Consider the following 25790-nt stretch of genomic DNA (forward strand, 5'->3'; position numbering starts at 1 on the left):
GTGCCTGCCCTCTTGATGGCCGCACGGTCAGCACTGGGCAGAGCCCACCCCTTCTTTCAAGTAAAAGGAGCGCCTGTGTTCCAATCACCCTGTGATGCAAAGTTTCTGAAAAGGTTTGCTCACCTTACTGACTAATTAAAGGGAAGCCACATTTTTCCCTCCCTGGTCTCTGCCACCATACCACCAAGGGCTACTCGATAGGCGCTTGCAGCTTGGGTTACACAGATGCCCACGATAATGTCATTTGCTGTGATGATTGAGTCGACAAGGCTGAGTGACTTGGTGAAAATATTCCCCGATTGGACTAACCTGTTGGCGGCTTGCTTACCATCACACTTGTTTTTATAATGAAAAAGGAAATTATTTCTGCTTTTAATGATGGCAGCTCCAGAAATGGTGAGTAAAATGGATGTGGGGAGAGAAGATGCTTCTCAACATTTCTCAATGTTGTAGAGCCTGCCAACCACAGCCTGTTTGGGAGGGGACGTTCTCACCCAGGTTCCATCTTTCAGAAGCCATTTTTCCACTTATTCTTACTCTGTTTATGTGGATAAACTATGTAATTTGCTATATGCTGACAGTAAACAGAGGTATCAGCAAGAATGAAAGCCAAAAAAATGGCCCAATATGAACTTCTTGTTTTTCTAAGATAGTCTTCCAAGCTCTTCTTGCGATAGAAATGAAATAAACATTTTTGGCACGAAACTCTTGTTTAGATTTTACTATGACCTTGGGAAACACGGTTTGTTTCAAATGACTTTGCTAGTTTCCTTTGGAATTTCAAACGTTACAACAGGTAGTCACAAAGGGAATGAAAGCGGATGATCTGAGTATCTGTGTTGATGCGTCTGCTGGAGCCCCTGTGGATTTTAGCGCTTGGAGGAAGCAGGTTCCCAGAGCAGCCATGCCTGATACCTGGGAGAGGGAACTGGAGTTTAATTGGGAACCATCTGCTATTTTTCTACTTCCTCTGCCCTCTCAGAGTTACTGGGAATGACTTGGAAAAGTCTCTGGTCTTTGGCGTTGTGATAGGTGGAATTCTTTCATAGGAAACACAGCCCCAGGATTGTTTTGATGCAAGCCGTTGGTCCAAAGCCACTCCCCACTTTGCTATGTGGGGGAAGGACCGAGAACCGGATGGCTTGGATACTTTCATTCTTAATTAGGTCATGCCCGTGTGAGCCAGGAAAGGTCTGTGTTTATGCGAAGCTAGTAATACTGTTGCCTACTATCTCTTCTGTGGTGCCATCTACATTTTTGGGACTCGGGAATTATGTGAGTACCGAAACAACTTATGCTTATAGTAGGTGTACACACGCACAGGGAAAGAATTGCGTTTATGTGGGACAGGTGAAAACAGTCGCAAAAAAGCAATGGAAAGGGCTTTGAAAGTAATTTATCTTCTGAAGAATAACGATATGGAAACTTCTAAATGGTGAGAGGGAATCTCTCTAAAGCAATCGATTTGAAGATTGGTTGGACAAACAGCGGGAAAGTCGTTGTCTTAGCAGAATTAAGTTCATACTTTTTTTTTTTTTTTGCTAATTCTAGAAGGTTTTCTGTTATCTGCGGTAGCTCAGACAAAAATGCATTCTCACCAGACGAGTTTTCGGTTAATCGATACTGAATGCGCTTTGTGTAGACTGTCGAATTTCAAAGATTTATCGTATGACCAAGATGCACCTGATGCTACAATTATAAATAGGGGAACAAATGCTTTCTGTTCCTCCTTGGCTAAGGAGATAGAGGTGGAGGTGGAGCCGGAGGTCAGAGGTCCTGAAATAGTCACCATGGGGGAAAATGATCCGCCTGCCGCTGAAGCCCCCTTCTCATTCCGATCGCTTTTTGGCCTTGATGATTTGAAAATAAGTCCTGTTGCACCAGGTAAGTAGACCCAGGTGAGGACCCTGTGATTTCTGACCACACGTGCCCCATGTAGATGACCAATGTGGCTAACTGTCCCTGTCGGGGAAGTATCTTCCCAGCCGTTCTGACACCCATAGGCTGGTCTTCCTTAGACCTGCGGAATCTCGGGGAGAAGGGGTATTGGAGAGGGGATCGTTTGGTTAAGCCCCTTGCTCTCTCCCTGGAGATGGGTGTTTTCTTCCCTTGTTGGAGGTTTTCAGAGACTGGGGCTCCCCAATTGCCCTGTCAATCTTGAAGGAGGTCAGATCCTGGCCAGGAAATCTCTGAGCCCTCCAGGAAGTCCTGAGAAGCAGCGGCCACCAGTCCTTCCGAAAACTCAGGATAAACTGGATGTCGCCAAAGATATTAGAGGCCTAGATTAAAATAGAGTAGCAGATGACAGAGTGGCTCCTAAGAACTGAAGGAAAAAAGTTGGTTTTGTAAATAAGTCACAAACGCCTGGTAAAACAGTGGACTCTCTAGCAACCTATATGGCTACGATCTTTTTGACCAGAGATGGTCAGGACTGGTCAAAGGGAGCTGTGGGGTTGCTGGTTCTGGAAGTCGGGGCTTGGACGCAGGCAGATTCCTGACCCATTGGTTCTGGGGAGGAACCACAGGAGCTCTGCCTGAGGTTCCAGAAAGCGGGAGTGGGGGTCACCCTAATGATTTCTTTTAAACCACCTGGAAAATTGGCTTGGAGAAGGTTTGGAAAGGATGGGAGGTGGGAGAAAAGATTTCAAGTAACTGAAAAGACACACTATTTAAAAATATGGCTCAAAATTAGTGTAAGTGTCAATGAAAGAAAAAAAAATCTTGCAATCACCTGACCCCCAAAACTTACCTGGTTTTTACATCTGCAAAGTCTCTTCCTGCTTTTGCTAATATGTGTGGTTTCATGCACATTACAGATATAGGTAGGTGGGTTTTTTTCCATAAAAGGTTTTTATAAATGTTTTCTTATGGAATCACAATATTCCATTAGTAGATATGCAATTTACATAGCCATTTGGTCATAGTTTGACCTATAGTTGTTCCTAATATTTTATAATATAAATAATATAAATATTGATAGCATTATAATATTCCTTTCTCTTATTTTTTGATTATTTTGCTATGACTAAGTAGTGGGGAGGAACAAAAACTTTTCCTTGTAAATAGAACAATGCATTGTTCATTAGAAGAACAATTTAGAAAATACAGTTCATCAAAAAGATTTTAAAAAATTACCCACAATGGCACCATTACTCAGAGATAATCCTATTAGCAATGTACTATTGAATTTCTTGCCTTTTTCTATCTATATATCTATATTTCCTCTTGAACGTAACATGTACTATTTGTGTTATTTTGAAGCTTTTAAAAAATTTTAACAATATCACCTTCACCTTTCTATGGCATTAAATAATTAAATATTTTCTAGATGTTGACAAACTATGGCTGATGGGTCAAATCTGGCCCACCCCTTGCTTTTGTAAATAAAGTTTTATTGGAACACAGACACACTCATTTGTTCACATACCGTCTGTGGCTGCTTTCATGCCATAACAACAGAGTGGGGTTGTTAGGACAGACCACATGGTCCATAAAGTTTAAGTACTATATTTACTATCTGGTCCTTTACAGAAAAAGCTCGCCACCCCTTTTCTATATCATCTTGTCCTCCTATAGGTATTCCATTACGTATGTACCTCATTTGTTATTTCATCCGTTCTTTTTTGTGGGTAATTTGGTCTATTTCCTGTGCATCAATATTATAAGCGCCATTCTTCTAAGTGTCCTTGGGGTCGATATTTGTGTATATCTATGGTGACATTTTGGGATAAATTCCTAGAAGTGGAACTGCTAGGTCAAAACTTTCATCTGTTTTTGAGCTTTCTGGTGTCTAAGTTTACACAGTCGGGAAGTTTATACAATTTCTACCCCTGTGACTGTAGGTGGGGGGCCATTTCCTTTCACTTCATGTGAATCATTGTGAAGTTTGTACATAGTTATGTCTAATTTGCATTGTTCATCATTTTCATTTCTCAAGAAGTCGAAAGTTTTGTTTTGTTTTTTTTTCCTTGAGATGGAGTCTCACTCTGTCACCCAGGCTGGAGTGCAATGGCGTGATTGCACTGCAATCTCCACCTCCCGGGTTCAAGCGATTCTCCTGCCTCAGCCTCCTGAGTAGCTGGGATTACAGGCACATGCCACTGCACCCCGCTAATTTTTGTATTTTTAGTAGAGGCAGGTTTCACCATGTTGGGCAGGCTGGTCAAGAAGTTGAAAGCTTTTTCACACTTGTGTGCCACTTGCATTCCTTCTTTGGAGAAATACTGTGCATGTTGTTGTTTATTCCAGGCAATGCCCTCAAGGACCAAGTACAGAGGAGACGTGGGGCACCTGCAGTGCCCTCAGGGCAGCCTGGCAGAGAAGCAGAGCAAACGGGAACTGATACAACGTTTCTATTAAATGTCAATCTTTGACTTGACAATTTGGGGTCATTTTCTAAATCTGACTTAGATACAGAGCAGGTGGAATGCAAAGAGGTCATTCCTGGGGTTCCTGAAGATTTCTAAGTGTAAGACGGGGGATAGGCATCCTCATAGAGGAGAATCGTTAGTGTGCGGGGGATTGAGGTGTGAGGGTGGAGCGAGGATCCTTTCTACGCGCTCACCACCACAGACGGGCTGTCCTGGAAGGACTTGGTCTCAGACCCTGAGTTAAAACCACCTTCATTATCATGATGTCATTCATTCAGTCATCTAGCACATTTTTATCAAGGACTACGGTGTGTCCCCTGCTGTTCTAGGTATGGAGAATGCAGACTCAACAAACCACTGAGCTTGTCCAGGCCTGAAACACAGAGCTGGCCACGGTCTCTCGTCCTCCTCGCAGCCTCCATATCTGCGACGTGCAGCTCCTATTTCCCTGCTCTTCCTCCATCTCCCGCTCACCCTCCCCTCGGCACACTCTTTTCTCCTCGCATTCTACGTCTTTTCATCATTTTTGTCTTCAAATTCTCTTCTTTCTTAGGCAGCCTCAGCTGATACTTATCGTTTTATAATCACACTCCTTATTGCCAGAGGGTGAAGTTGTGAGTCTCCACGGATAGGCAGGAAAAGATCTTTTTAGCTCTTCCATGAGAGAGTTCTCGGTTCAACAAGTCCAAGACTAGGAGGAGAGAGGCAGGTGCTAGTCTCATCCTGGGCAATTGTGTGCCCTGGGCAGGCTTCTCTCCCCTTTCTGGATTCCAATCTTCCTAATTTTTAACAAAGACAACTTGGGTATTCATGCATTTTCAGGATTGATGAAGTAATTTATGTGAAGTGGCCTGCTCTCCCCAGGAGCAAGAGTGCTAGTGGGAATTCTTCTGCTGCCCAGAGAGGCTTATACTTCTGTCCAGGCATCTGGACACTCCTTACATATTGTCCACTAGATTTGCCTGGTTCTGGAGGCAAGAATTGCAAAGGGTCTGAGATGTCACCCTACTTGCAAGCCAAAATTTAGCCTGCCACAGTTTCATGGGTGCTTTGGAAGACACGAGAGTCCTGGGTCAGAGACAAAGGACTCTGTTCCTCTCAGTGCAGCAAGGGGCACAAGCATCCTGTTTGTGCTGGCTGCCTTTGCCTTCTCAGTCCCACAGAGGCATGTGGAGCAGCCTACGTGTATGCTGCACGTGCAAGTGGTTTGCATTGCTGCTGCATATCCCAGAGTCAAGAGAACCCTCATCTTTATAATGGTCTGAAAGCAGACCTGTGCAAACTTTGCTCTGGAGGAAGACATTACATTTGTTAAACTGGACAGTAAACAAAGCTGCCTCTTGCTCTGGAGGGAGACACTCTCTGTATCTTCCAAGGCTGTTTGCTCTACACACAACCTTGAAGAGATGATCTGGAATGAAAGCTGTCAGTGTCTGTGCACAGCAACTGTGGAGAATGGTGTATCAACAGCCTGTCCTCAGCCGGACATGGTGGCTCACGCCTGTAATCCCAGTACTTTGGAAGGCCGAGTGGGGAGAATCACCAGAGCCCAGGAGTTTGATATTAGTGTGGGCAACATAGTGAGATCCCCATCTCTATAAGAAAAAATTTAAACAAACAAACAAAATCAACATCTTGTCCTTGTGTCCCCTCTGGGAGATCTCAGCCCTACCTCTGCCTGCAAGCCCCCTGTGTGGGTTTCATATCCTCCTCTGCAGGGGAACAGCCTTGGAAACTGGGATGCTACTTCCCCTCCATATTAGTGTCTTAGAACTGCTGAAACAAAGTCCCCAAAACTGGGTGACTTAAAACAACAGGCATTTGTTGTCTTAGTTCTGGAGGCTGGAAGTCCAAATTCCAAGGTGTCATCAAGGCCATACTCCCTCTTAAACCCATGGAGCACTATGCCCTGCCTCTTCCTAGCTCCTGGTGGTTTGCCAATAATATTTGGCATTTCTTGGCATGTAGATGCATTGCTCCCATCTCTGCCTTCATCTTCATGAGGCTGACTTCTGCCTGTGCCTCCTCCCATCCTCTTCCCTTCATGTATGTTTGTCCCTGTGTCCTGATTTCCCCATTTTTTTTTGTTGTTGTTGTTTTTTGGAGACAGAGTTTCGCTCTTATTGCCCAGACTGGAGTGCATTGGCGCGATCTCGGCTCACTGCAACCTCTGCCTCCTGGGTTCAAGTGATTCTCGTGCCTCAGCCTCCTGAGTAGTTGGGATTACAGGTGCCCACCATCATGCCCAGCTAATTTTTGTATTTTTAGTAGAGATGGGGTTTCACCATGTTGGGCAGGCTGGTCTAAACTCACCTCAAGTGACCCACCTGCTTCAGCCTCCCAAAGTGCTGGGATTACAGGAGTGAGCCACTGCACCCAGCTGTTTTCCCCTTTTTATAAGGACAACAGTCACTTTGGATTAGAGCCCACCCTAATGACCTCATTTTAACTAGATGACTTTGTAAAGACTCTCCAGTTCATCTCCAAATAAGATGTCATTCTGAGGTACTAAGAGTTAAGACCTCAATGTGTCTTTCTGGGGGATACTATTCAACCCGTAGCACCATCCCCTCATCCCCCATGGAATAACCGGGTCAGAGGTGGAGCAGGTAGGACTGAACTTCTAAAGAATGTGCCCCATGGTTGGTGGCCCTTTCCCTAATTAAGGCACCTTTCTTTGGGCTGAGACTTCTCTGCAAAGAGGGGAGGGGGAATGGATAGCTAATGTGTAAGTTCCATGCCACTCCAAGTCAAGCTCTGTGACTTTCTGCTCTTCCTCTTTCTGGTTTTCAGATGCAGATGCCGTTGCTGCACAGATCCTGTCACTGCTGCCATTGAAGTTTTTTCCAATCATCGTCATTGGGATCATTGCATTGATATTAGCACTGGCCATTGGTCTGGGCAGTGAGTACAATTCATTATTTAGTAGGATCTCAAATACCTAGCCAAGTAGTTAAACTTTCATGAGCGCCCCCTCTCGCCCCGGCATTTTGCTGCTGCCCAGCCTTAATTACTGGAGACAAACATCCTTTTGGTTTTGCTGACTTGAAGTTTTATTTGCCCACATGAATGTAAAGCCAGTCTGGGGTGCAGCAAGGGCTGCTGGCCATGCTCATGGCTTTGTCACCAAGGAACCTGCCCGGTTAGGAGTGGCCAAAGGCAGCTGATGAAATAGAATCCCACAGGTGGGAAGGAGGCACTGACCGGGGCAGCGGGGAGAAGACAAAGCAGCCCATTCAAGCAATGCAGGCACACCAGCTGCTTTTACAATAAGGTGCATGTGACTTTTGAGAAAGTGGGTCATTTGGACGAAGGGTCTCTAATAGGGAACAATTTTTCTTTCAAATACCTGAATCACAGGTCAGTTTAATTCGCCACCTGCCCCACTGTGTGGTCCACAGTTCATTCACTTTTTGCCCTCGGTAAGAGAAACCAGGAAGGCCCGAGCAGTTCTCAGTCAGGACTCCTTGCTTGGCCGGCTCAGCAGGTCGGCCCCCAGCTATGCAGTTTCTCTCTTGACTTTGAGCCCTCCAGAGTCTCAATTCACCTCGCGTTGTGGTTCCCAGGCCAGGCCACTTAGCGAGACCAAGTGGGGCACAGCAGCCCCACCCCTTGGAATTCAAAACAGAAACTGGGCTTCAGGAAACAGGCTGCTGACAGGGATGCAATTTCAACACAAGTTTCATTATTCACGGGCAGCTCCGTGCCGTGTGGCAGGTGGACAGTTGCTCGTGTGGCACTCTGAAAGAGCTGTTGGTGAATTCCTGCCTTCCTCCCTTTCCCAGTCCACTTCGACTGCTCTGGGAAGTACAGGTGTCGCTCATCCTTTAAGTGTGTTGAGCTGACAGCTCGATGTGACGGCGTCTCAGATTGCAGAGACGGGGAGGACGAGTACCGCTGTGGTAAGGTCATGGCTCTTCCCCGGGGAAGTAGAAGGAAGCAGCAGAAGCCAACCCTGACCCTTCCCATCTGTAAAATGGGTCCAAGCCATTGCCATTTTTAGGCCATGTCCTCAGCTGGGATTGAACTGGCATTTGCCCAAAGACATGTTGGACTGGGGGTCACGGAGGGCCTTCCATGGAGCTCTGCCTCACTTGGGGAGACCACAGAAGCAATAAGATGAGACCACCGAGAAGTCTCAGGGGTCCAGAGTCCCTGCTCTGTGATGGGGAGGCTGCTGTGGACAAGAAGTGGGTCAGATGTGGCAGAGGAGGGGTTTGAGCTGGCTGTGGAGAAACCCCGGCCTGCGGTCTCAGGGTTCCACCTGCCACTAACGAGCCTTTCTCTCTGCACATCGGCCAGTCCGCGTGAGCGGTCGGAATGCCGTGCTCCAGGTGTTCACAGCTGCTTCGTGGAAGACCATGTGCTCCGATGACTGGAAGGGTCACTACGCAAATGTTGCCTGTGCCCAGCTGGGTTTCCCAAGGTAAGTTAAAGAGCATTTCCAACCCATGGGCAAAACACAGAGAGGATAACAATGAGGAAAGACAACTACCGTTTAGTTGGGCACTATTCGGTGCTTTAACGCTCTCAGATTCCATCCTCGCAGCCACCTTAGGATGCCCGATATCATCCTCATTTCACAGGCAAGCAAACCAAGGCCAGACAGGCTAAGTGACTTGCTCAAGGCACATGGGAAGTGGCATGTTTGGGGGTTCTCAGGGCCAGGCCAGGATCGGAGCTGCACACATGCAATAAAAAGCTTCACAGTGAAAAACAAAAAAACAAAAACAAAACCAAAAAACCCTCCAGCTCCTCAGCTTGCAGCTCCTAGAGTAGCTTCCTGGACACTTTCATGCTTGGTCCTGGTGTCCACGCGTGCTTCCCCAAGAACCCCACAGAACCAATTGTTGAAAGTCAGAAATTTAGTGAAGACAAAATCATCCAAAACAGTTGTTTAGCAACATGTAGAACAAAAAACTATAACAGCTGACTGTTCACTTTTTAGTGTTTGTGTTGCCTACATGATTTTTTGCACTGGGGTGACACATTTTTGGCCCAGGCATGGGCCTCCTTCTCTTCCCTGGCCCCTTTCTTCTGACTTCCTACAGCCGCTGTACTTCCACGGGCTCCCCTAGCAGCCTCCTTACTCCCCTTTGCTCTCAAGTCTCAGCGCTCAAAACAAGCAGGCTGCATTCTGCTTTGCCCTCAAGTAGATGGGGTCATTAAAGCCACACTTCCCTGAGTCCTCCAGTCTCAGTTTTCAAATTCCATGCATCATATTCTCGGCTCTCTTTCCCCAAAGCCGGTGGAAGCCAAAATGCTCTCCAGCCTCCAGCCCTGAGGTCTGCCTCCTTCTCCCTCCACACCAACTGAGATTCAGAAATGAGCTGCAATTCAAGTTCAATGAGAACAGCAAAAATCATCCACACTAACACCTTCAGGAATTATATATTACTCCTCAGAGACAAGGAGGAAGAGGTACACACACACACACACACACACACACACACACTGCACACAGCTGAGAGCTTCCCCGTCGGGCATTTCTCTTCCCTGCGAAGGTCGTGCCAACTGCCTTGATTACATTTTCCTCAAAACTCAAAGCTGACTGAACTTTCTATTCTACGTACACATCCCATAGCATTTACAGTAAGCGGAAGAAATCCTACTGATAAGCTGGTGTGTTCGCCATGACAACAAGCTACTGCACTATGTTTTGTTCATTTCACAAAGAAAGGAGAACATGGCTGTTTATTCACCATCTTCCATCTTGTGACTCTCCAAACATTTGATTCTTTTTTAAAAAGTTGCACCACTTTCTCCACTGTTCTCCAGAAGACCTGCGTCCTGGCACTGTGAACATGAGCTGGGCTCTGGTGTTCGTGGAATCCCTTTGTTGTATGTGTTCATCTCTTCCAGTGGGGCCCCACGCCGGTCCTGGGCAGATAAGAAATGTCTCTCTTGTTCCTCCAACTCGTTGTTCGTGGGGAGCTTGGTGTCCCTGCTTGGGTGCCCCCCGACAATACTGCGCCTATTTCTGTGCTCACCTCCCCTCTGGACTCGCTTCAGGCCAAGCAAAGGGCAGTTCACTGGAATGTGCAAAGAGTGACCCATCCAGGGACATCAGGAGGTGGTCACTCACTGTGTGGCTGCAGCCCAGGGTGGGTGGACAGGGCCGTCAGGTGCAGGCCAGAAGCGGGGGTCATCCCGGAACAGAGCAGGCCTGGAATGAATGCCTTGCCAGGGTGAGTGAACTTCATTCTCTTGGCAAAAGGAAGCCTTTGACGGGTTTGGGGGGACAAAATGACATCCCCCAGGTACAATCCCTGTCATATTGTGACTCGCACATAGGCTGAATGCTTCAAAGGGTAAATTTACCACATCGGGTCTGTGTTTCCGATGTACTTGCAGCTATGTAAGTTCAGATAACCTCAGAGTGAGCTCGCTGGAGGGGCAGTTCCGCGAGGAGTTTGTGTCCATCAATCACCTCTTGCCAGACGACAAGGTGACTGCGTTACACCACTCGGTATATGTGAGGTAGGTGGTCAGGCGATGCTATTGTCTGCATGGGTATCGAGTCACCTGCTGGATTTGTGATACTGTTCTCAACTCCACAAGGACGTAAGAAGCATACGTGTGTTATCTCAGATGGAAGGTGGGAGTTGGCCACCTTGGTGAGACTGGTGGATGCACCAGGCTGGGGATGTGAGAACCTGGACCCAACTGGGCAAGTATGGCCCAACGAAGAAAAGGAAGGAAATAGAGTAGAAGGGTAACAGTGCTGTGTGTGTGACCAAGGTATTGTCACATGACAGGCACTCTGGGTGTGTGTGGGGAATGAAAGCAGGCAAGAAAGAATGGGGGTGGGGAGGAAAACAGGAAGGGAGGGAGGGAGGGAGGGAGGAAGGAAGGAAGGAAGGAAGGAAGGAAGGAAGGAAGGGAGGAAGAGATGGAAGAAGGAAGGAAGGAAGGAACGAAGGAAGGAAGGGAGGGAGGGAGGAAGAGAGGGAAGAAGGAAGGAAGAAAGGAAGGAAAGAAGACAGGAAGGAAAGAAGGAAGGGAGGGAGGAAGGAAGGAAGGAAGGAAAAGAGGGAAGGTAAAAGGAAGAAAAACAGAAATTAAGATAGAAATTTATCCTTCTTTGTTTACTAAATATTTTAGCATTCATTCTTTAATTTACATGTTTTCCCCAACAACTCATGGGGAAGGTAAAACCAGGTGTCCTTAAATAACCATCAGGTAGCTGAAACCTACAGGGACCACCCGCCTTGCCCCAGGTTAGAGGGTACATAGCAGATACAGCCAAGAGTTCTGAATCCAATTCCATATTATCTTCCTGACACCTTGGCCCAAACCCTAAGATGCTCATTTTCTGCTCTGGGAACGACAGGCTTGTTGGTCTGTCCATCGGGGATGAATAAGCACCTGGGACCCACATGCAGTCTGGAGGGACAGCTCATGTCTCGGGTGCTAAATCCACAGTCTGGTGACACTAGCTTTCTCTTGCATGATGAGCTGGGGCCCAAAGGCAGAAAACATTACAAAGATTTTGGGATCCTTTTCCCTTCACTATAAGAAAAGCACCCACCCAGGTCTCCACCTGTGTGTGGGGATGGGGGTAGGACTGTCAGTTTTGGGGCAATCACACTTTGTTGTTCTGGGGAGGAGTCCTCTGCCAGGTGTGTGAACCTAGGCTACAAGGAGTCCTGGAGAGCTTACCACGCTGTCGCTTGGGCACTCTTGTGTCCCCAGGGACCAGGAGGTGGAGAACATTGGGCTGAATCGCCACGCAATGACAGCGTGATATGTTGATAGAATATATCTCCTTATACATCCTTTATCACTAGCTATCTAAAGCTTAGAAATACAGAACAGCCCGTTGCATACACAATACTTCACTGTCAGTCGAGTGTTTTGGAATGAATTGTGTGACCTCATCCTCATTTTTTTTTAACATAGACTAAAACTGTAATCTATATTCAAGAGAGGGGGAAATAGAATTTATTTTTGTTACCCTAAGATTAAGTTTTTAAGAGTGTTCCTTTCACAGACCTGGGGCATTTTTCACGGAGCCTACTTTTTCTCCGCTTTAGGGAAGGATGTGCCTCTGGCCACGTGGTTACCTTGCAGTGCACAGGTAAGAGTTCTAGAAAGGCAGGGGTCTGGGGGAAGCAAGCACACGCTGAGTCCTATCTCCTTGCCCGCTGAGTCCTCTCTCCCATGGGGCTCTGTGTCCCTTCCCCTTGGGTGCCAGGTGGGAACTCTGTATACCCCTACCTGCCAGACGAGGGGAGCAGTGTCATCCTCACCTGTTGGCCTCACCTGTCAGGTGGGGGAGATAGCCAGAGCAACTCATTAGCAGCAGACAGGACCAAGGCCCATGATGTCCCATCGCTCTGTAGAGCCTTGAGTCCCTGACTTAGTACCCATTTCCTCCTTACACGTGCACAGTGCTCACTCCAGGCCTCGGGCAGTACCCCTCATTCCTGGCAGAGGGGAGTGTTCACACCGCAAGGGTGGAGTCTGGAGCAGTCAGGGAGGTGTGTACACCTGCGGCCGTGAGGAGGGGGCTGCAGAAGGTTCCTGCCTGCTCCTGACATCCCAGGGTGTTGTCATCACTGGGGGAACAGGATGGGGAGTGGCACTGCCAACGCTGGGCACTGACCAAGTAGGGCAGATGCTTTTCCCACCACATCCCCCACAGCACCTACCATCCTCAGGTCTCCCCAAGAGCCTCCCCTGCTGAGCTCCCCCTTGCAGCACTTGTCTTACAGCTGCTGTGAGCTCTGGGAGGGTGGAGGGCAGTGAGGGTGGGGAGAGAGGAGCAGGTGCATGGTGGTGACACCATGTCCCCCAAAGAAGTCTGCAGGGTGGAGCCACAAGCCCTTGTTCCCTTCCGTAGCCTGTGGTCATAGAAGGGGCTACAGCTCACGCATCGTGGGTGGAAACATGTCCTCGCTCTCGCAGTGGCCCTGGCAGGCCAGCCTTCAGTTCCAGGGCTACCACCTGTGCGGGGGCTCTGTCATCGCGCCCCTGTGGATCGTCACCGCTGCACACTGTGTTTACGAGTGAGTGCTGCTGACCTTCTTCCCAGACCCCTGTTCACTTCTGGGTCATGTCGGGGCGGGGCTGCTTTGGGTGGTGAGAAGCAGGTCCAGAGGGAAGACAGAGAGACCAACCCCCAAGTAATGTCCAGTTGGAGAGGTGAGAAGTGCCTCCAGCCTCACTGTGGACCATCATCATTGGCTGGTGGTGACTGGTGACCTTGAGCTTGTTTTCAGGATTGTAGCTCCTACAGAAAGGACAGACAGAGGAGGAAGGAAGCTCTGGTGCTGGAGGAAACCCACAAAAGTGAAAGGACCTAGACCTTCCTGTAGCTAATTCCAGTGGACCATGTTATGGCAGAGACAGGGTGAGATGGTAGTGAGGGAGGCTAGAGGGAATATGTTGGGGGCCAGGTACTGGGTCTCTTCTTCTTAAAATCTCGGGAGCTTAGAGTGCAAGAAAGCTGCAGAAAAGACTTCCAAACACAATGATTCTCCCTGATATTTTTACCCCTGATTTTGTTGCTGTTTGAAGAAGAATGGGCCCTGATAGACTCCTTGCAGTGAGCAACGTTGAGTTCAGCCCTCAAATGCCAAGAAGACCTCAGAGGTGCTGAGAGTGAGGCCTGTCTGGGAAACACATGGGGTGTGGGTCTGTGTTTCTGCAGGGCATGAGAGTGCAGTTACGTATACAGCATAAACAAGCAGGGTGATGGGACCACCTCTTGCCTGATAACCTCTCCCACCATCTTCCTAGGTTTTCAAGACACCTGAAGTCAATGAGTTCAGTGGTCAGACTTTTCCTGTGCTTCACCTCTTGCTCTTCTCATTTCAGCTTGTACCTCCCGAAGTCATGGACCATCCAGGTGGGTCTAGTTTCCCTGCTGGACAATCCAGCCCCATCCCACTTGGTGGAGAAGATTGTCTACCACAGCAAGTACAAGCCAAAGAGGCTGGGGAATGACATCGCCCTCATGAAGCTGACTGGGCCGCTCACGTTCAATGGTACATCTGGGTCTCTATGTGGTTCTGTGGCGCTTCCTTTGTTTCAAGAGGATTTGCAATTGCTCAATGAAGCAGTCTTATGATGGCTGCTTTATAATCCTTGTCAGATATTAATAATTCCAACTCCTGATTCATGTTGGTGTTGGCATCAGTTGATTATCTTTTCTCATTAAAGTTGTGATGTTCCTAGTTCTTGTGATTTCATGTGATTTTCAGTTGTATCCTGGACAATGTGGCTATCATGTTTGCAGACTTGAGTCCTACGTACCTTTTCAATGTTACCCTGTTTAAATGTAGTTTGTAGATCCTGGCCTACAGAATGAATGCACTGATGACTCTGCCAGGTAGATTGGTGGGTTGTGGTTCCAACCATAACTTAATTTTAGAGCCTTCGTGGGCTGTGTGCTTTGTCTGGTGCCACCTTCTCCCTGTTGGTGCCACCTGGAGGCAGGAAGAGCTTCTTGAGGCCAGAGCACCTGGGGCCTCTAGGTGGTGGAAGAGAGTCATCCATCTGTAGGGACAAAGAGCCCTTCCCTGTCCAGATGCCTAGTGGGGATGCGTCGCCTCCGCCAGTGCCACCCACCTGCCTGTTTTCTCCAAGTAGAGGGGCCATCTCGGTTGAGAAACAGAACCTCCCAGGCTGGCCAGGTGGTGTGGTGGCACCCTCTCATTTCTTTACAGGCTGAAAGATGCTGGGCACCCTCAGCCCCCTGGAAGTACAGAAAAGTTCTCTCCCTACCAGCAGCTCCTAAACACCCTGTTTCTTGAAAAAGTCAAGCCCTGCCTTCTGGACATTACGAAAATGCCAGAAGAGACACACCTGATAAAACTTGCAAACATCTCGTAGATGCAAACAAAGTACTAGGAGACTACTCCCAAATAAATTAAAGCCCTTTCTCCTTCTCAAGTAAACAGGGAGAGCATAATAAATAGGTGAATTCCCTCTTATTGGAGCAGAATCCTGGCCTGAGACCAGCTGCAGGCTCTACTTGGCAGAGTCACTACTGCATCCATCCCATGGACACGTAATGCCCGAAAACAAACATTTCCAGAGAGGCAGGAAAATGGTTGTGGTGGTGCCAGTTTGCCAACTATTATTAATGATATTGGTTACAGGAAATGAGGTGCCAGCACTTGTTCTTTGACAAAAATTCAAGTGAGTTCTTTCATTCTTTCTCTACCTCTCCATTACTGTGCTGCACAGAAAAGCTTGGGGGAACCTTAGGGTGTGTTCACATGAAAGCCTGAGGTATGTGCAGAGCACTCTGGCTTTGGGGGAGGCCCACAGGACCCAGCTCTACACACAGGCAAACTTGTCGTCTCCAGATGTCCCAGGAACCGTAGCAATATTCATGGAGCCGTGTTCTATAAGCAACACATGTACATCTAGACCAGGAGTGGGCATGTGCTGGCCTGAGGGCCAGGTCTGCCCCATCGTGTTTTGGTAAATAGACATTTTATTGGACACAGTCACACCTATGTGGGTACCTATCACCTGGGGCTGTCTTCATGCTCCAATGGCAGCCATAGAGACCGCACAGCCTATGAAGCCCAAAACATTGACTATTCAGCCCTTTCCACAAGAGGTGTGCTGACCCTGGTCTAGGCTCCCTCACCCTGCCACGGTGGAGGGCTGTTCTACAGTTTTAAGTGCTCTGGGAGTGGTGGATGGGGTAAGGGGCTCCTGCTGTGAGCTGATCGTTTTCAAGTAACCAAGGGCTTGACCTTCCCTTGTGAGATGGTTCGTGCTCCTCCAAGGCAGAAGCACAGATGAGATGGTTTTCTTGGACTCCTGCTTCAATTGAGTTGAGAACTACTGTTTCCTTTCAGAGATGATCCAGCCTGTGTGCCTGCCCAACTCTGAAGAGAACTTCCCTGATGGAAAAGTGTGCTGGACGTCAGGATGGGGGGCCACAGAGGATGGAGGTCAGTGGGCTGAAGCCAAGATTCTGAGCCCGGGAGCCCAGAACCCAGAGGGCTGTGGAGGGGGCTCCCCCAATGTTCCAATGTGATGTTCCCATGGGTTGCCCAGATACGCCGGCCAGGGAGTGTGTGTCAACTGCTCAGGACACAGTCAGCCGAGGAGCTGTGGGTCAGGAGTCACGGTTCCATTGTTATGGGGACAACATGACACTGCAGACATTCTCAGGAGAGAGTTAGACCTTCTTAAACACAGCAGGTGTTTCCCTTCCCCTGCCCAGACCCCCAGCCTCGTTAACTGAGGACATACAGAGCCCACCTAGACAACACTCCCAGGCTTCATTCGGAACTCAAAGATTTGTGTTTGTGAAGACTCTTTGCCTTGTGGGACTTTGGAAGATGTGTTCTTTCATCCTACAAAGAGCAAGTGGAAGTAGCAGCAGATGAGATTGCTGTAATAATAAGGGAAGCAGGAGTGGCAGTAACCATAGTCCATGCAAGTGAAGCCTGGGCGCCTTTCCTTAGTGTGGGCACAGAGCCGGTCACAAGTCTTAGGTTTTTCCATCAATCACTTTCTTTGTTAGTAGGAAAAGGATTCATTTTCTGTGGCTGCTGTAACAAATTCTCACAGTCTGGGTGGCTCAAAACAATGGAAATTGGCCAGGTGTGTTCACTCACACCTGTAGTCCCAGCACTTTGGGAGGCCAAGTCTATGGGATCCCTTGAGGCCATTAGTTTGAGACTAGCCTGGGCAACATAGAGAGGCATCGTCTCCACAAAAAATACAGAAATTAGCCAGGCATGGTGGCATGCACCTATAATCCCAGGACTTTGGGAGGCCAAGGCAGGAGGATTGCTTGAGCCCAGGAGTTTGAGACCAACCTGGGCAACATGGCAAGACCCTGTCTCTATAAAACATTAGCCTGGGCCGGGTGCAGTGGCTCATGCCTAAAATCCCAGCACTTTGGGAGGCCAAGGCAAGTGGATCACTTGAGGTCAGGAGTTTGAGACCAGCCTGGCCAACATGGTGAAACCCTGTCTCTACTAAAAATACAAAAATTAGCCAGGCATGATGGCACATACCTGTAATCCCAGCTATTCAGGAGACTGAGGCTGTAGAATCACTTGAACCCAGGAGGCAGAGGTTGCAGTGAGCCAAGATCACGCCATTCCATTCCAGTCTGGGTGACAGAGCAAGACTCCATCTCAAAACAAACAAACAAACAAACATTAGCCTGACACAGTAGTCCCAGCTACTCAGGAGGCTGGGGTGGGATTGCTTGAGTCCAGGAATTCTAAGCTACAGTGAGCTGTGATCATGCCACCATACTCCATCCTGAGTGACAGAGTGAGACTTTGTGTTTAAAAAAACAAAAAACAAAAAAGAACAACAACAACAACAAAAAAAGAAAATGTGGAGATTTATTTCCACACCCAACTGTGGTGTCTGTAGGGTGGTTTTCCTGGAGGCTCTGACCCATTTCCTTGGGTTCTGGTGGCTGCAGCTGCACCGGCGTTCCTGTGCTTGTAGCTGGATCTCCAGCCTCAGCGTCCGTCCTCCTGTGGCTTTGTCCCCTGTGTCTCTGTATCTCAAACTTCCCTCTCCTGTGTCTTATAAGAATACCAAGTCGTTGGATTTAGGGTCCCTAAATGCAGGGAGATCTCATGTTGAGATTCTTACGTTAATTACATCTGCAAAGACCCTATTCCAAATAAGGTTGGGCTCCATAGTGGCAGGTAGGCATATTTTGGAGGGGCCCACAGTTCAGCCCAACACAGGAAGTTCAGTGTTTTCCTCTCAACACCGATCACTTGAGCCCCTCGCCCCGCTGAAGGCACGCAGGGGCTGAGCCGGATGCTTCGAGTCTGCGGGGCCTACTTACCCCCCGCTCACTGGCAGTGCTGCTCAGCTGGCCGAGGGCACTCAGAGCTCTCTGTAGTTTCCAGCCCACCCACGTGGCCCAGGCCCAGCTCTGAGCCAGTGCGGCTGGTCCAGGGCCCTTCCAGCTTCATCAGAACCAGCACCCCTGGTGTGTGGTGGGAGCTGGGAGACCAATCTTTGCTCCCCTTCCTCTCGTGGTGGGCTCTCATTCAGGACCACTCAGCCCACCAGAGTCATTCTAATGACACTGGGCTCTGAAGAGGAGGCTGTGCAACAGCTTCATCCTCCCAGGAGATTCTCCATCCTGCTGCAGATTTGCTTCTCGCTGACAATCTGCTCTGTCCAGCACAAAAGGTCCAGCGAGCCCCTGTCCTGATGCGGCTTCAGCCCCAGCCTGGGCTGGAATCTTCTCCCATAATGCGTTGAGTTGTTTCGCCACGTTCCGGGCAGGAAGCTGAGTGTCTTGTGATACCATGTGCTCCTCAGAGCAGCCCCTCAGGGTCCTGTCATTGTGGGATTTTGTTGTCTCCATGAAATCTATGGAGTCTTTAAAACATCAAGATGCCTGGGTCACATGAACCAGCTAGGCTGGAGGGGTCCATCGCTCCGTGTCGGGGGTGTGCTTGGCCCACTGCAGGTGGATTGAATCTCCTGTGACTGTTGCAACAAACGACCCCAAATTCGTGGCTTAAAATGACACAAAGGTATCATCTCATAGTTAGGAAGGTCACAGGTCCAAACTCAGTCTCAGGGCGCTGGTGTCAAGTGTGGGCTGGGCTGGCTTCTCCTGGAGGCCCTCGGGGAACCTGCCTCCTGCCTTTCCCAGCATCTGCGCTCTGCCCGCACTGCTTGGCTCGTGCCCCTCCTTGGTCTTCCAGGTCAGCAGTGCCACATCTTCTAATCTCTCTCTGACTCTCTGACTCTGGTCCCTGCTCTGTCGTCACGGCTTCTCCTCCGGCTCCTCCAAAGACCCCTGTGACTTCGTTGGGTCCACCCTCTTACTCAGGATCATCTCCCCGCTCAAGGCCTGTGCCTCAATGAATCTGCGATGTCCCATTTGCCCTGTAAGGTGACACAGTCATAGCTTCTGGGGATTGGGGTGAGAATGTCTTTGGGGGACATTTTTCTGCTGACCATCCCAGAGTTCACAAAGATGCTGAGTGACCTTCCTGAGCCTCAGTTTCCCTCCCATAACTTGGGGTGTTCTGATGGCTGATTGGGCTGGTGCCCTGGGGAGGTGCCTTGGCCACTGTTGCCCCCCCCCCCCACTTTGGACACTTTAGGAGAGTCGGTGGCCCTGCCTTGAAGCAGAGTGGCCCCTTGCAGCCACCTAACAGGTGGGCAAGCTCTGGGCTTGACATGCTTCAAGACGGTGGGAATCTACTCATCCCACCAGCAGGGCCCTGTCCTTTTCTGCTGTTGCATCACACCAGGGAGCACCCCCCTCGTCCCTCGTTCCCTCGTTCCCTCGTCCCCCTGGTCCCAGCATGCGCCCTCTGTGTTTTGAGCCAGGCTTCCTTCTCACACGCCTCCCCTCACTTGCTTTGAAGCAGGTGACGCCTCCCCTGTCCTGAACCACGCGGCCGTCCCTTTGATTTCCAACAAGATCTGCAACCACAGGGATGTGTACGGTGGCATCATCTCCCCCTCCATGCTCTGCGCGGGCTACCTGAAGGGCGGTGTGGACAGCTGCCAGGTACGGGGCCACAGCGGTGGGTGGGGCCATGGCAGGGTGACCCAGCCCTTGGGACAGGCCGTTGCCAGCATTTCCCTGTGACAGAACAAAAAGTAAATTTACAGGGCGTGGAGAAGAAATTTGCTCAAGATATCACTCCTTCTCCTGGCTGCCAGGCCTGTGTTTACCCAGTGATCTGGCTCTGCGTGGGTGCTGGGTGGTGGGAGGGGTCTCGTGCTGCTCCCCTCCAATTCTGACTTTGTGGGGGGCCACAGGGGAGGGAGGTGGCAGGGAAGCAGTGAATCTGGCCCTCCGAAAGCTGCAGTGGGTGGGACTCCAGTTCTACCAGGTGGATCACAGGTTACCTGAGGGCCCTGGCCAGGCGGACCCTCCCTCTCACCAGCTGCCCTTGAGCTTCAAAGGGTCAGGGTCTGCATTCTGGAAGGGACACACAGCTGGAGGCAGCACCCCAAAGGGGTCGAGGGACATCCTCTCTTGGGGATGCTGTGTCTGGACGGGCTGGTGGGTTTTCTTCTGTAACCTGGGTGGTCCATTGTGACATCATGAAGGGGATCCCAACTCCACAGCAAGCAGCCTCGCATGGCAGTCTGTCCCCAGAAAGCAACCTCGCATGGCAGTGCCTGTCCCCCAACATTTGCTTCTCTCCTGTCACCCAGGGGGACAGCGGGGGGCCCCTGGTGTGTCAAGAGAGGAGGCTGTGGAAGTTAGTGGGAGCGACCAGCTTTGGCATCGGCTGCGCTGAGGCGAACAAGCCCGGGGTGTACACCCGCGTCACCTCCTTCCTGGACTGGATCCATGAGCAGATGGAGGTGGGTGCAGCGCCCTCCCCACCTCACATTGTCCCTGGCTTTTGACCCCTAGGGTTCATTAAATGCAACCCTGGTCTTGCCATAAAGAACCAGGGAGTGACCAAGTGGTTGTCAGTTCAGCAGCAGTGATTTGGTGGCTCCAGGGTGTCAGACGCTTGTGCTGAAAACAGAGATCACAGCTGGTCCTGGGCAGCTCTGGGTGGGTACAGCCTGGCAGGCAGAGGAGCTGGGGCCGGGAGGAAGAAGGAGCCTCACGACATGGGAAAGGAGGAGGCAGTGAGGAGGAGCCCCTGCTGGGATGGGGATGGGTCAGGTGTGCCCCTGTGTGCCAGGAGCAGGGAGAAAATGGGAGGGAGCGAGGGGCTGAGACAGTTCGAGAGAGGACCCTGCCTGACTGCTGAGGGGCTGGAACCTCGCTGGGAGCCAGGGATGTGAGGCAGCATCTGCAGTCAGGAGGGGCTTGGAGAGCTCTGCGTTGGTAGTGTAGGGGTGGGTGGTCCTGGAGGGGGAGGGGTGGAAGTGGGAGGGGCCTACAGGGGGGCACCGAACAGCGAGGCTGGCTTGGCAGGACCCAGGCATGGAGGGGAGCTCTGAGACGGTGGAGGAGGAAGAAGGAGGCTTAGGGCTTTGCTGGGATCCTGGCAGGTGAACACAGAGCCTTTCTCATGTGGGCGCTGGGGAAACATTTGCTGGCTCGATCTCAGAGTCTCTCACCCCACTCCTTGGGATGGTTTTAAACACAGGAGGTCCTCACTCAGTACGGTTGATGGGATCTTGGAAACTGCAGCTTTAGGAGAAACAGTGCACACAGGCCCTCCAGCAACGTCCTTGCTTGCAACACAATTTTGTTACAAAGTCGATGAGAAAAAAATTGGTTTCATTATATATCATTTTGCTTAAAGTCGTAGTTTCCAATAACTAACAATGATGTCAAAGTGAGTACGGTTTTTTTCGTAATTCAGGTGAAATTTATAAAACATACAATTCACCATTTTAAAGCGAACAACCCTGTAGCATCAGCACATTCCCAGGGCTGTGCAGCCGCCACCTCTGCCAGTTCCCAGCATTCTCATCTGCCAAAAGACACGTGGCACCCTAGAAGCACGCAGTTACTCCCCACTCCACTCTTCTCCCCAGCCTCTGGCACCCACCAGTCAGCTTTCTGTCTCCGAGGCTCAAGGACCTTAAAAACCTTTAATTTGAAACAATTGACCAAGAAAGGACATCAGATGCTGAATGTGCCTCAGGCATTAATTCCCATTTTGCTCTCATTGATTTTGTGCCTTAATTGAGAAACTACAGAACGGTGCCCACGGCAGAGGGCGAGGCCTGGGACTGAGACCTGGGCTAGTTTCACCTTCAGCACTGCTGCCCTGCAGCCCTGAGCACAGTCACAACCCCCGGGGTGTGGCGAGGGCTGTGCTCCAGCTTGGTGGAAAGTGCTTGCTCCTGTTCACCTTGCTGGGAGAGGCAGCCTGGCCTCGTACCGGACACTGAGTGGCCTGCAGTGCTCTTCAGTACAAAGCTCAGCTCAGCGTGCCCGCACTGTAGAAAGGACCAGGATGGACAGCTGAATGGGAGACCTCCTCACTGTTCAGGGTTCTGTGGGAGCCTGGGGCACAGAAGGGTCGTGGGTGCAGAGGGCAAAGGGCAGGAAAGGAGAAGCTGGTCCTCCGCACGGGTCTGTGGAGGCATTCACGGGACACAGATCCCCAGGGGTTGAGCACTGAGCCGGTGATCCTAAAAGTCCTCCTTAAGACACTGAAGGCGCAAGGCAGAGAAGCCCACTGCCATGTCTTCCAGCTGTCGTGGGCGAGCTGGAGAAAAACGTTCAAAATCAGCCTGGGAAGCCCGCTCACAACGGTGCCACGACGGGGCCGCCTCAGCCCCTCCCCTGTCAGCACCATCCTGGGCCACAGAGGCTGTGACCCTCCCTGTACTACAGTGGAGGCGACCTGCATGAGACCCCCGGCTAACAAGGGCAGAGTGTGAGTCACATCAGATCCCCGACGTGGCCGCAGCACCACTGCACAGCGGAATCAACAGATCTCACACTTAGGGGTGCAGAAGCCTGTCTCAGGCTGTTTGTTAAATGTGAAGATTGCAGGGCGTTTCTCCAGAGTCTGATGGGGAGGTCTGGGGTGAAGACCCTGGTGAATTTGTTGCACGGGGGCTTCAGGGCACACTGAGAAGCCCTGGGAGGGTCTTGGAGGCAGTTTCCCCTATTGTGGTGAAGCTGTGGGAAGCTGTGGTGGAGGAGCTCGTCTGTGACACTGGCTCCGGTGGTGCCTGGAGCCCCTGCTCCTTGCACGACGCCTTAGTCATCCGCTGCCTCCAACCCACCAGTTGCACGTGTGAGATGCGCTGCCTCAGACACACACAGCCTTTCCCAAGTCCCTCTTCAGACGTCCTAGGGGAGACTCAGAAGAGACTGTCTTTCCTAGGAGGCTTTTCACCGGCCTGCTGTGCGTTTCAGTTGTTCCGTTGTGAGGAATGTCAACGGGAGGGCCTTCCGAGGACTCACTCTCTTGCGGGGAAGTGTCCCGTGTGCTAGTTGGTGGCGTGCCCGCGGCCTCATCTTCATTTTCATCCAGCACTTTTCTCTGTCTAGTTGAGGGCTTAAAACAAAATTGTTCTGACTCAAACCAGAACTTAGGAACACAGTGCCAAGACCTAGAAGTTTCCTATGGAAGTGATGAAATGGTCACAGGGCAGAGATGGGACCTGCAGATGCTTTGCTGGTCGGCGCTTTTCCTGCCTGCCTCGGATCCGCTCACAGCTGGCAGCCCCAGGGGGAGGCCAACCTTGTCTTCATCGTGGAGAACAGCCTCACAATTCCTGTAGGGCAAAATGCAGGTGCCTGTTCCGTCACCATGCTGGACGGATGGCTGGAAGTGCTAAAAACAATAACACCTTTGTTTTCATTTACAGAGAGACCTAAAAACCTGAAGAGGGAGGGGACAAACCTGCTTTCCTGCGGTGATGAAGACAGCCCAACCCTCCCCTGGCCGCCCGTGTGGGAACCTGCACATCAGCAAACACCTTCAGAGCTCTGCGTTCCGGCACCAGCAGCAGGCCCGAAAGAGGCGCCCTTCCATCGGATTCCAGCACAACCTTCCAGCTCCTTTTTTTGTTTTGAGATGGAGTCTCGCTCTGTCGCCCAGGCTGGAGTGCAGTGGTGAAATCTCTGCTCACTGCAGCCTCTGCCTCTCGGGTTCAAGTGATTCTCCTGCCTCAGCTTTCCCAGTAGCTGGGACCACAGGCACCTGCCACCACGCCCAGTTAATTTTTATATTTTTAGTAGAGACGGGGTTTCACCACGTTGGCCAGGCTGCTCTCGAACTCCTGACCTCAAATGATGTGCCTGCTTTAGCCTCCCACAGTGCGGGGATTACAGGCATGGGCCACCACGCCCAGCCTCATGCTCCTTTCTGATCTTCACTAAGAACAAAAGAAGCAGCAACTCACAAGTGTGGTCTTTCCCACTGGTCCACTTGGTTTTCTCTCCAGGGGTCTTGCAAAATTCCTGATGAGATAAGCAGTTATGTGACCTCATGTGCAAAGCCACCAACAGCCACTCAGTAAAGATGTACCGGCCCAGAACTGCGTAATTGCGGTCATTGCACATTTTTATCCCTAGGGACCAGAACCAAACCCACCCTTTCTACTTCCAAGACTTGTTTTCACACGCGGGGAAGTTAATCTATGAATGACTCGTTTAAGGCATATTTTCATGATTTCTTTGTAGCATTTGGTGCTTGATGTATTCTTGCCCTTTGATTCCAAATAATACGTTTTCTTCCCTCATTGTGTGGCATGTCTGAGGGGACACTGACTGGTCATGTGAATCGAAGTCATCCACTGAATTCCAGAGGCTCCGTTACCGTCATCTCTCCTGTGTGCACTGTGCATTTGGCATTCTTCTGTCAGAGCAGGTTGCTCAGCAGATTAGCATCAGCTCATGTCATACACAAAACTCAAAAGCAGAGCAAGGCCAGGCAAAGTAGTGGGTGTGAGCAGTGGCCGGAGGGAGTGACTGGTGGCCAGAGGGTGTAAGACCTGGACAGAGGGTCTGAGTGGTGGCCATAGCATGTTAGTGGTGGCTGGAGGGAGTGACTGGTGGCTTGGGGGCGTGAGACCTGGATAGAGGGTCTGAGTGGTGGCAGTAGTGTGTGAGCAGTGGCCGGAGAGTGTGAGCGGTGGCCAGAGGGAGTCCACGGTGGCCAGAGAGCGTAAGCGGTGACAGGATAGTATAAGCAGTGGCCGGACTGTGTGAGCCATGGCTGGAGGTTTTGAGTGGTGGTCAAAGGGTGTAAGCGGTGGCCAGAGGGAATGAGCTCTGGTTGGAAGGAATGGGCAGTGGCAGGAGGGTGTGAGCAACAGCCAGATGGTGTGAGGGGTGGCGGAGGGAGTAACAGTAGTTTGAGGGAGTGAGCAGTGGCCGAAGGGTGTTAGCGGTGGCCAGAGAGTGTGAGTGGTGGCTGAAGGGTGTGGGCGTGGCCAGAGGAAGTGAGCACTGATCAGAAGATGTGGGACCTGGACCGAGGGTGTGAGTGGTGGCCGGAGGGAGTGAGAAGTAGCCGGAGGGTGTGAGTGGTCGTTGGAGGGAGTGAGCCCTGACCGGAGGGAGCGAGCGGTGACCAGAGGGTGTGATCGGAGGCCGGAAGGAGTTGGCGGTGGCTGGAGGGTGTGAGCAGTGTCTGGAGAGAGTGGATGGTGTCCAGAGGGTGTGCACGGTGGCCAGAGGGAGTCGGTCTTGGTCACAGGGAGTGAGTGGTGGCTGGAGGGTATCAGCAGTGGCCGGAGGGTCACAGGAGTTGCTGAGGTCTGCTGTTCCCTTCACATGTGCCGTGGCCATTTACCAATCACTCTTTTCACCAGGAGCCGCTGGTGCAAGGACGCAGCCCCCCACCTTCAACCCTCCTGCTCCTAATCCGCCCTCATTAGCACCTGGGACTGGTCCAGCAGAGGCCAGGGCACCTCCAGGCAGGGATGTTGTGTAGGAGCTGGCCAAGCCTTTAAGTTATATTTTCTACAATATTATTGGTTCCCAACGCAGTATTAAAGTTCCTGGAGGCCACAGAGGAAGAGGCGGGAAAAGGGAAGGGACAGGAGTGGGGG

At 50.7% G+C, this 25790-nt stretch overlaps 1 protein-coding gene across 3 annotated transcripts; it reads left to right on the forward strand.

Moving 5' to 3' along the window:
- Window positions 1–895: 895 nt before the first annotated feature.
- On the forward strand, window positions 896–24476 carry TMPRSS3 (transmembrane serine protease 3). Of its 3 annotated transcripts, XM_077995711.1 has the most exons (14): window positions 896–1275; window positions 1740–1884; window positions 7164–7274; window positions 8156–8272; window positions 8673–8796; window positions 10149–10211; window positions 10725–10850; window positions 12407–12450; window positions 13216–13381; window positions 14193–14362; window positions 16193–16288; window positions 19718–19860; window positions 20517–20669; window positions 23601–24476. In XM_077995711.1, exons 1-14 carry the CDS (start codon window positions 1075–1077, stop codon window positions 23616–23618), a joined length of 1677 nt encoding a protein of 558 aa, XP_077851837.1. In that variant the 5' UTR covers window positions 896–1074; the 3' UTR covers window positions 23619–24476. The 3 variants fall into 3 exon arrangements, with proteins under 3 accessions (XP_077851837.1, XP_077851838.1, XP_014988312.3); XM_077995712.1 differs by lacking the exon at window positions 10149–10211 and having other exon boundaries at window positions 19715–19860; XM_015132826.3 differs by lacking the exon at window positions 10149–10211.
- The last annotated feature ends 1314 nt before the right edge of the window (window positions 24477–25790 follow it).

Source organism: Macaca mulatta, chromosome 3, assembly GCF_049350105.2.
Source record: "Macaca mulatta isolate MMU2019108-1 chromosome 3, T2T-MMU8v2.0, whole genome shotgun sequence".
NCBI lineage: Eukaryota > Metazoa > Chordata > Mammalia > Primates > Cercopithecidae > Macaca > Macaca mulatta.